The 10,670-nt window shown below is 40.0% G+C and overlaps 1 gene segment (V, D, J or C); it reads left to right on the top strand.

Annotated features, from left to right (window-relative positions):
* The first annotated feature begins 5,737 nt into the window (after positions 1-5,737).
* On the top strand, positions 5,738-6,415 carry LOC114084245 (T cell receptor alpha variable 19-like). The segment is given in 2 exon segments: positions 5,738-5,786; positions 5,985-6,415. Coding segments are annotated over 2 exon segments (480 nt in total).
* Positions 6,416-10,670: the final 4,255 nt, after the last annotated feature.

Below are 10,670 nucleotides of genomic sequence, written 5' to 3' on the forward strand. Positions count from 1 at the left end.
GTCATCCCTTACACTGATGTTTTAATTAGAATTTTAATTATTTTATATTTATTTGCATTTTTATTTAATTTGATAATTTTGCAACACTTCTGAGACTGAAATTTAATACCTAATTTTATTTTTGTATGTGTTTGAAGGCCATAATATTTTTTAAAAAAATATCAGGATGAGAGTGGCCCTTAAAGGAACACTGGTATTTCATGCAGTTGTGAAAAACATAGGTGCAACTATTATCCAGAACCTACCCTGGGAGAAGCTATCCACACCAGGGCTTGAGATATATCCTCTCACATAGACTATATCTCATAAAAGGACATATCCATTCACTTATTTATTCACTCATTCTTCAGACATTTTTAACACCTTTTTTGAGTGAAGTGCTTATATGTTTGGGGAGATGGACTAATGATACTAACAGGATTGTGTTCATGATCTCGGGAACACCAAGTGTAGCTTGAGAAACAGGGATTCTAACTTGATGTGATCAAGCAGATGTGTACACAAACTATGGAGGGAGAAGAGTGAGCCCTGACTCAGCCTGAAGAAAAAGTGAGTGCATTCATGTCCTTAGTGAATGAGTAGGAGTTACTCAGGTAAAGGGCAGGGCAGAGAAGGGAGGGAGTCTAAGCAGAGATCACTCCCTGATTCCAGGAGATGCATAATGCATCAAGGAGAGATCTCAGAACATCCTTTGTTATACTCCCAGTGAACCTATATGTTTTAAAACATCTTTACTAGGTGTGAACAGATATTTGATGATGGGGCTGGGAAGACTTAAGGGAGCCATATTGTCCTGCATTTAAAAAGGGTGAAAGAGGAAATAGCCCACTGTGTAGGCCCCAGGCACCAGTGTAAAGTGTGCAGAAAGTGTTACTGTGTCTTTCCTGGAGCCCCACTCTTCACCCTCAATACTACTTTCCCTTCTTTGGAACTTGAATTCCACTCTAGGATAAATACATCTTCAAAGATGGAGAGCAGGCTGCAGGGACAAGGAGAAACACAGCATATGCTGTCCCTTCTGGTGGGTAATTGTCAAATTCCCCTTCTGCACATTTCTCTTTGCTTCAGCTGTGGCCTAATCTTGTAGGGCAGTTTGTCTTGCCTAATATCTAAACTAGATGTTGTAGAAGATTCCACAAGGGATCAAGCAACTAGAATAAGAACAGTCTCAAATTTGGTGAATCCCTGAAAAAAACTTTCTGCTGACTCTCAGGCAGCCATGCTATCTGCTTTCCACTCAGGATTGGCAATCTTGTTGATATTCAGGGAACAGCATTTACTCAAAATGGCTAAGATTTCAATGTCTTGGTTTTAGGATGACCTTCAACTCCCTTGGAATTGGAGAATGCTGTAGTCTGGCTGGGTAAACTAACCGGGGGGGTGAGTGACAAGCAACTCATGAAGGTTGATACAGTGGGAGCAGGAGCCACTTTATTGTAGGACAGTAGGGGTATATATACATAACTGAATACACAGCCTAACGCCTAACTTAATTAACATAAACTAGATACAGCAGTCAGTCATTAAGGAATCCTTATCATCTTAATGGCTTGATGGCAGTTGGCTCAGAAACCACTCCTCCTAGCATACTGCCAGGCGCCATCTTGACTTGGTTGTGGCACTCATTATCTCCCCCTTTTGTTTAATATGAACAACAAGTATGTGGCTTAGGGACCGTGCCTGTCTTAGGTTGTCCAATACTACATATGGTGCTTACCTGTCAACAGATGAGCTGACCTCAAGGCGTCAGCCTCCTGTCTTAGGTTGGTACCATTCCAATTGGATCTTACCCGTATTTGACTACCAGCCCAACACACTCAGCCACACTTGTGGATAATGACCATAGTGGATTTTACACAAACACCCTAAATAATCTGCTACAAGCAGAAGGGAGGATACAAAATGTCATGATACCAAGCCAATTGATGGCTCCAAGTAAGAAGCCCTTGGAAAAATTGTACCACAGATGACACCATTAGCAAAGATACCCTGGTACTACTACAATTCGTTGCATCAACAGATAGTTCACAATGCATATAAATAACACATAGTCCAGGTAAATCACAGTCCAGGTAAGTTTAAAGTCCAGGTAATTAAATCACAGTCCAGGTAAGTTCTGCAGGCAGCTAGCTTGATTCAAAGTCTCCTCCGGTTTTCAGCAACACTGGAAATTCTTCCACCCTTGTCCTCACCCGCACTGGGATGAAGGCAGGAACTCCCCCACTACATTATCTCAAGGTTTTTTACATTTGAAATAAGCCTTAATGGTGCTCATTACTCATTAGCCTCCAGGTGTGGGAGAACCATTGTAGTTATTGACATTGGAAATGACCAAACTTCAGGGATGTCAGGTGTGTCCTCCCCTGGCTGCAGTGTCCTCAGGGCAGCCCCAGATGGGGAGTGTCCCGGACTCAACTGGAGCTGCAGCTTGGAAAGTCCCTGCTTGTGCTATGACCGGCTCTCACACGTGGCAGCTGCAGTGCTGATTCACGCACCCTCCGGTCACGAAAATAATAGCCTTTTGCTGCAACTTTTTTCCTGATAATCCTTCCTCCTCTGAACTTTCTTCTTCTTTCTGACTAGAGTTCCCGGGCTTCCATCAACAAATGCCCTAACTATTCTTAGTTCCACTGGGGTGCATCCTTCCCTTAGTAATTTACTTCTCACTCCTTCCATATTTTTGTCACAAAGACAATACAATACACCAAGACAAAACAAGACACAAACATGCTGTATCAATCCTCTCCATTTTTTTGAAATGGCCATATTTCCTCTCGCCCTATCTAGGGACTAGCAGATTTGCTCTCCTCCTATCTATTCTAGGGACAGGCAGCTTTTCCTCATCTCTTATCCCCGAGTGTCCCAGGGCTCCTGGTACAGGCCACCATCTGCCACAGTCTGGCTGGGCAAACTAATGGGGGGGGGAGGAAGGATGACAAGCAACTCTTGAAGGTTGATACAGCGGGAGCAGGAGCCGCTTTATTGTAGGACAGTAGGGGTATATATGCATAACTGAATACACAGCTTGACTTAATTAACATAAACTAGATACAGCAGTCAGTCATTAAGGAATCCTTATCATCTTAATAGCTCACTAGCCTTGGATCAGAAACCACTCCTCCTAGCATACTGCCAGGCACCATCTTAACTTGTTTGTGGCCCTCATCAGGAGAATATACCTATTACATTACCATTGTAACAAAGCCTTGCTATTGTAAGAAGGGTGCCATGCAGACTCTGTGACCCAGGTGGAGGCCCTTTTATGCTTCCTGCACCCTGAAGGGCAGTTCTGACCCTGAACTGCACTTAAAGACACAGCTGTCCACCTTTCCTTTTCTGGTATGTCCAAATATCTAAACTAAGGGTCTGGGCTCCTCCTGGGAAGATCATCAGAAGACCAGAAGTGTTTTCCAGGCAAGCTGGCTAGGGGCAACAGCTCCTTCCCCATAAAGAAACCTTTCAGGCAGAGGTGAGCCTGGCATGACACTGGGCTCTGAGGCTCTTGAGGGGCTGTGCAGGTACAGCACAAATCCAGAGAGCGAGGAAATCCCGTGTGTGGCCAATCAGGGAGGAGTGATTCCTCTGTCTAGTGTCCCTGGCTGGAGGTCTGTGCCAGTCAGTACCTTCCAGCTCTGTTGCTTTAGAGCCAGGGCATCTGGAGTTCTTGGATTACTCTCCAGAGCAGAACAGGGAGAGGGACAATGCCAAAGGGAACCAGGCTATTTTCCAGAGGAGCCTGTTTTCAGTGCAGATGTCTCTCCTTTCCCACAGAGGGAGAACACTCCTGACAAGTTCCACTAGCTCTGCTACAGGACAGTTTAGTTAGTTGGTCAATGGTGAAATGAGTCACTTTAACTGCTTATAAATTTGCCCAGAAAAAATGGTTCATGAACTAATGTGTGATCTGTTTTTACAGTTGGAATCAGGATAGTGTGTCTTGTTGATTTTAACAGCAGAAACTGCATCTTAAGTAAATGGAAGTTTATTTGCTCTGCTCTTGATTTCTTTTCGCCATGGGGTTGTTCTAGAAATGCAAATCCCTAAGAATTTTTTAAGAGGACAGCTAAGAGAGACCATCCTCCTGTCTGGGACACTGCAGGTTCAGACCAGCCCTGTCAGTACAGGCTGTTCCAGGGCATCTTGCTTACACTGTGCCAACACACCTCACTCTGACCTTTCACTCAACCTGGTAACTTTTCAGTGCTAAAGAATGACCTTGAGGTTCTGTGCTCTGAGATGTTCAGGGTTCTGCACATGACTCTAGCAGTGAAACCATTGTATCTGTGCCCATGATACTCCTGAAGCAACCAACAAAAAACTCAGGTGTCTGCTTACAACAGAGGAGGATGCTCATGAACTTTCAATAAAATAGCCCCATGTTTCTCCACACCAAATGAATACAAACAGATGAACGTGGGCTTTTGATGCAACACTTGGGGCACCAGGAGAAGGACCTTAACTGTCTGCGAGCTCCACATGTCCTTTTTCCACCTTGCATTCTCTGGGCTTGGCAGCTGTAAGGCAGGCTTTGCAAGGCCTGATGCTGCTCTCTTTCAGAGCTCTCTTTAAGAAAAAGAAAATGAGCTTAGAAATACTAGTTTTTGTGACTGGAATAGCAGGAAGCCATGAAATAAAAGCTTGATTTGTTTCATAGTAAATCTGTCTCTGGATCACATAGAGATTAATTTCCTCTCTAAGAATTAGTTATTATGGGCTGTGGATGTAACTCAGTGGTAGAGCACTTGCCTAGTATGCATGAGGCCTTGGGTTCAACCCCCAGAACTGGGGGGAAAAAAGAATGAACTATTATAATAGCCTCAGTTTGTCCTAATGTCCACAGCTTCCCCTGCCCCAAGTCATGCTTTCTACCACAGCAATTGAGTCACTTTAGCTATCATTCATATATTTTCACTCTATAAATTTTAAATAACAGTTATATTGAAATACAACTCACATGCCATAAATGTATCATTTTAGTATATTCACAGAATTATGTAGTTATCAGTACTAATAGCAGTACATTAGGGCTATAAAACAACTCTGTGTGATACAGTAATGGTAGACACTTCGTTATGTGTTTGTCTCAACCAAAAGAATGAATGGTTCTGAGATTGAAACCTGATGTAAACTACACACCCTGGCTGACAATGATGTGTCCATGGAGTTTCTTCAGTTATAACAAATGTATCTTTGTTGCATAATGTTGAGAGAGGGAGGCTATACATGTAGAGGTCATGGTCAGTTTGGGACTCAGGAGACATGATGTGAAATTATTCATTAACAATAAAGTATTTCTCATGTGATTTTTGCCAGATTCCATGACTGGCAAGGTAGGAACAAAGACAAAGTTTTTACTTCTCACCTTGGTATCATCGAAAGGGGAAAAAAAGTTGTATGTAATACCAAAAGATATATGACCATGTTAGCCCATGACTAGAGTTCATAAAAATTTTAAGTCCTCCATTTTACATCAAAGAATATACTGAAAATTATCCAACTCAATAAGTTATAATAAGATAAAGCAGCTGCTCAGAGCTGTCAGGCATCTCCCACTATACAGGAAGCATGTGACAGGACCCAGGCAAATGTGCCCCATAACTGCTAACTGCATTTCCTGTTGGAGCAGATGCAGTGCATACCCAGTAACTTTGCTTGTACTTCTTGAGCACCAGGTGCAGAATTAAGATCTGATTTGGGACAAAACATAGAGCATTTTTCTCCGGGAAGAGCTACTGCTATGCTGGCCACCAGCCTGCTGGGAGCAGCCATCGCCTCCATCTGTCTTGGTAAGGATGTGCACAAGCACAGGGCTCAGGCTCTTCTCAGCCCTGAAGGTCCTGCAGAGAAGATCTTTGTTTGCTGATGAGGTTCTGAGGGATGAATCAAAGGCAATGGGTCAGAGCACTGGGTCCTCAGTCACTTCATCTTTTTGACTCTCATAGTTCCAGATAAAGGATTAGTCTATTTCTTCTTCTCTCCTGCAGGAATCAGCATGGCCCAGAAGGTAATTCAAGCTCAGACTGCAATTTCTGTGATGGAGAAGGAGACTGTGACCTTGGACTGTGTGTATGAAACCAGCTATCCTTCTTATTATTTATTCTGGTACAAACAACTACCCAGAGGGAAACTGACTTTCCTTATTCGTCAGGATTCTTTCAATGAGCAAAATGCAACAGAGGGTCGCTATTCCCTCAACTTCCAGAAGGCATCCAGCTCCATCCAGCTCACCATCACAGCCTCACAGCTCATGGATGCAGCAGTGTATTTCTGTGCCCTGAGAGAGGCCACAGTGAAAGGGCTGCCTGTGGGAGTCCCACAAAAACCTCAAGAAGAGCTAGGACATCTGGGGGGAGACCCCACCACAGACAGGGAGGAGCAGGGGCTGTGTCAGCACAGATGGGGGTTTGGCAATTAAAACTGAGTGCAGTTCATATAGAATGTCTAGATGGTCACTTGTTAGAAGGATGAATAGCTCATGTTCTATGCAATAGATTAAGAAAGAATGCGTAGCACATATTTTTATAACATATGCAAAAATTATTTTCAAAATAAAATTTAAGATGACTTATTAATCTTGTATTGGTGCTATTGAAACAAAGCTTTCAAATTGCCTTCATACCAAATGGATTATTTTATTGATAAGTTGTTGAATTATTAGAATCATAAATGATTTATGCATTCATTAGTATGTAAGTGCTTTAATCCACTTATAAAACAAATGCCCTTTATTTTTTGAGAAATTTTCTCAGTATTTTTTTCAAAAATAATCAGATAAATTGCTAATAAATCAGGTAGATTAAATTATTTAATTTAGAACTTTTCCCATAATCATACTAGCAACATTTTTTACAAGGAGAGTGTGTTTAAAATGTTCCCAAAGTTACCACTGTCTGACTTTTCTCTTTTGTGATATGATTATGATTTTTAAAAAACAACTGTATCTATTGCTGCCTACAAAGCGATATGATTAGTTAAAAATTTGTCCTGACCCATGGATTCTCTTGCCTTTATCCCTTCTCTTCAAGTTACTTCCAGTTTGAAGATGAGAAGAGATCAAGGCCAGAATGACAGCTGTCATAGCAGCCAACACCAGAGTGTCTTTGCTAGTGTCAACTTCCAGACTAAATATAAAAATGTTCCCAGGTGAATAACCAGTGCTCAAGGACAAGGATTTTTTTCTTTTTCTCCATACATGTTTCAAAAACCTCTGAATTTAATTGCCATCATTTATAACGGAGATATCATACTAAAAGCAAGATTTCTTGTTCAACCAAAAACAAATGGGAGATCACTAATACTAGGCCCTCTGGGGTCAAGGTTGCATGTTCTGTTTTAACATGTAAAGACTTTAATTAATATTCATTTTATTCAAAAATATGCAAATTTATCATTAATTTCATAATATAAATTTATCTAAATTTAAAATGTTAACTTATTAGTTACAAAAATTATTTGTATCTATAAACAAATCCATAACACAGACAAATCTGAATTAACATTGTATTTACATATATCTGTTTTTCCCCATGATTTAATGTATCACACTGTATATATCAGTCTGGAAACTTAAGTGTAGTTTATTAATTAAGGTATAATTAATTTGAAGGATGCTGAGTTTGTATGGTAGGTGTTAGAAAATCATTAGCTAATGAGATATGATTTCTGCTTTATGAATGTCATATTCAGTGGGCTATAGTGGTATCTGGTACAGAATAGCAGGCAGAAAGAACACTGAACTGAAGTTTTAGAGATCATTACATAAACAACCTATGTGACTTTAAGACAATTAACTTTCTTTGAACCTCTGTTTCCTTAGTTGCAAGTGTAGAGGTTTAAAGTATGCAGTGGTATTGAAAAGTTCTTGACAAGATTCAGCTGGCCTCACAAAACACTTTATTCACTGTTTTTTTTTTTTGAGTTCCTAACAGTTTTTATTTACCTCTCTATATTTGGAAGAAGACAACTGGGTGTCACATAAACTTTCATGGTGCTCCAACCACTGCAGGAGAGTGTAACAGGAATAACCAGAAGCCAGAGGGAGCTGGGAGAGAGGAGAGTGACCTGGGAAGTCATCTGCTATCAGCACACAGGTGTTGCTGTTCTATGTAGGTATGAGGGAGAGGGAGAGGAAGAAGGAGAGGAGAAAGAGATGGAAGGAAGTAGGAAGAGGAGGGGAAGGAAATGAGGAAAAAAGAGGGAAAAGGAGGAGGAAGGATAAAACTGAGGGATCAGGAGAGAGGAACAAAGGAAAAGAGAAGAAAGGAGGGAGTGAGTGAGCAGGTATTCACTCATGAATAAATCAGCCTCTATTTAAATATGATGTTGTGGTCTCTCTCACAATTCATGAGGCACACATTCTTTCCTCTGCGTAGAAAATGTCCATTTGATAAACATGAGGTAACTGACATTTGCCAGCTAGCTGAAGCTCCAGATGACACAGCCTCTTGAGAAGGCCTAAGACAGATGAAGAGACGGGCATTTAAAATCATAGCAGTGCCAAATGTTTCTTATAAAGTGAAGACAATTCCCTGTTCCTAAAGGAACTAATAACTTTGTAAGTGGTTGGGGTTCCTTCAGCATTAGTGCCCTGTCTAGAGCTGGGTTGCAAAGGCAAATGCTCACAGGTGTTTACAGGAGACTGGACATGAGTGTGAATGTCTAGGTGTTTGAAAAAAAGGGGGAAACTGATGCTGTGTTTATTGACACTGGACTTTAGTGTCAAAGGATGAAAGAAACTGACATGATAAACTCCACATTCTCTAAAATAGAGTGGAACCAATAGGTTATCCAATATTGAAAGTTTTTCACTGAGTTTCACTGAGAAGGTTTTCCATCTGAGTCAAGCTGCAAGATTATTGTAGGTGTACAAGCCTGGCGAATGATAATGACTATAAGGCTCTAGCCCTGTTGCCTTCTCTACAGATGTTCCCTGAAATTAGTCACCCTCATGCCTACATCTCAGAGGCTGTGGTTTTGTACATCTATCTCCACTGTAGGGTTGTGGCAGTATTCCTGGGATAGAAGTCAATATTAAAGTTAAAGGAAAGTAGCAACAATCAATAACCAAAATGCTTGGAGTGCTATTACATTCTCAGTGAACTGTCCAAGGTCCTGAACCACTTTGCTACTATGACTTCTGGGTGAGATCTGCTCTCATAAGTTTTATTTTTTTTAAAGAAAAGATGAAAGTAAATATTAGACACATATTAAATGTATGCAAATAAGCTCTGAACTTCACCTCTGATCCCTGTCTACTTTTGTACCTGTTGCATTTGCTTTCACCTGGTCCTAGTGCAGCCTGCTCTCCACCTTTATCCTTTTTGTGTTTGTCCTTGTCCCCACCTTATTCCAGAGACAGTCACAGGTTCAACACCTCAGGGGTCCCCTCATCCTGAATGGTATCTTTGAAAGCTCTTACACCTGATTTCTTAACTGAAATTTCCTTTTATTTGAGAAAGAGAAAAATTGCCCATCAGAGAGAGAAGTCTTTGGGAGTAAATTACACAATGCCAAATAAGTACTTTGTTATCTGTAATGTCTCATGCCATCATTATATTATAACCTTCAGCCTACCTCAGCATTTCCCAATAGAGAAACAAATTAGATGAATGTGAAATACTACTCAAACCAATGGGCTTCCAGGAGAAAAAAATAAATATTCTTTGTTTCTTGAATACTATATTTGAAAAGATATTGCTGTCTAGATAGAATTATGAATTCAATTCACAGTAAGTACAAAGGACAGAGAGATATATTAAACCTATCATAAGTATATCACAAGAAAAATTCATAGTGTGAAACATATTCTGCAGAACAAAAAACTCTGAACTTTTTGACATTAAGCTTCAGAGAATGAAATGGAATGAGGAGACCTAGAGTTTAAAGAGTCTGAAAATGAGTCAATTATACTGTGTGTCCCTTAGATGTACGCTGAATCAATCAAACTGGAAAATAATTGAAAATTGAACATATATTGAACATTCAATTGTATGAAGGGGCCTTGTGAACACTTCCAGAAGTCCAAATTTAAAGATTTGAAGTACAATTATCAGTGAAAACAATTTTACACCTGGGACTTTTAAAATGGTTCAGGGAAAAGTAGTTGGGTAACAAGTGAAAGAAGTTTGGTCATAAATTAATAATTGATGAAAATGTGTGATGGGTACATAGGGGTTAATGTCTCCATATATTATACTTTCAAAAATATTTGAAGTTATCCTTAATATCACTAAAAATATGTTAGATGGATTCAAACCCTATCATATTTTTTCCCTTTCCTTATTGTTTATTGATTTTATTTTTTAAATACACAACAGCAGAATACATTACAATTTTTATTATACATAGAGAGCAAAATTTTTCATATCTTTGTATATAAAATATGTTCACACCAATTCATGTTTTTATACATGCACTTTGTTGTTTTTTTTTGCATTATGATTCTTATTACACATATATACAACAATTTTTCACATCTCTGTTTGTATATAAAATAGTTTGACACCCAATTTGTGTCTTCATGCATGTACTCTGGATAATGGTGTTCATCACATTCCACCATCCTTGCTAATCCCCTGCCTCCTCCCTTTCCCTCCCTCCCCTATTCTATATCTAGAATTCATCTACTCCTCCCATGTTCCCCCTCCCTACCCAACTATGAGTCAGCTTCC

Source organism: Marmota flaviventris, chromosome 2, assembly GCF_047511675.1.
Source record: "Marmota flaviventris isolate mMarFla1 chromosome 2, mMarFla1.hap1, whole genome shotgun sequence".
NCBI lineage: Eukaryota > Metazoa > Chordata > Mammalia > Rodentia > Sciuridae > Marmota > Marmota flaviventris.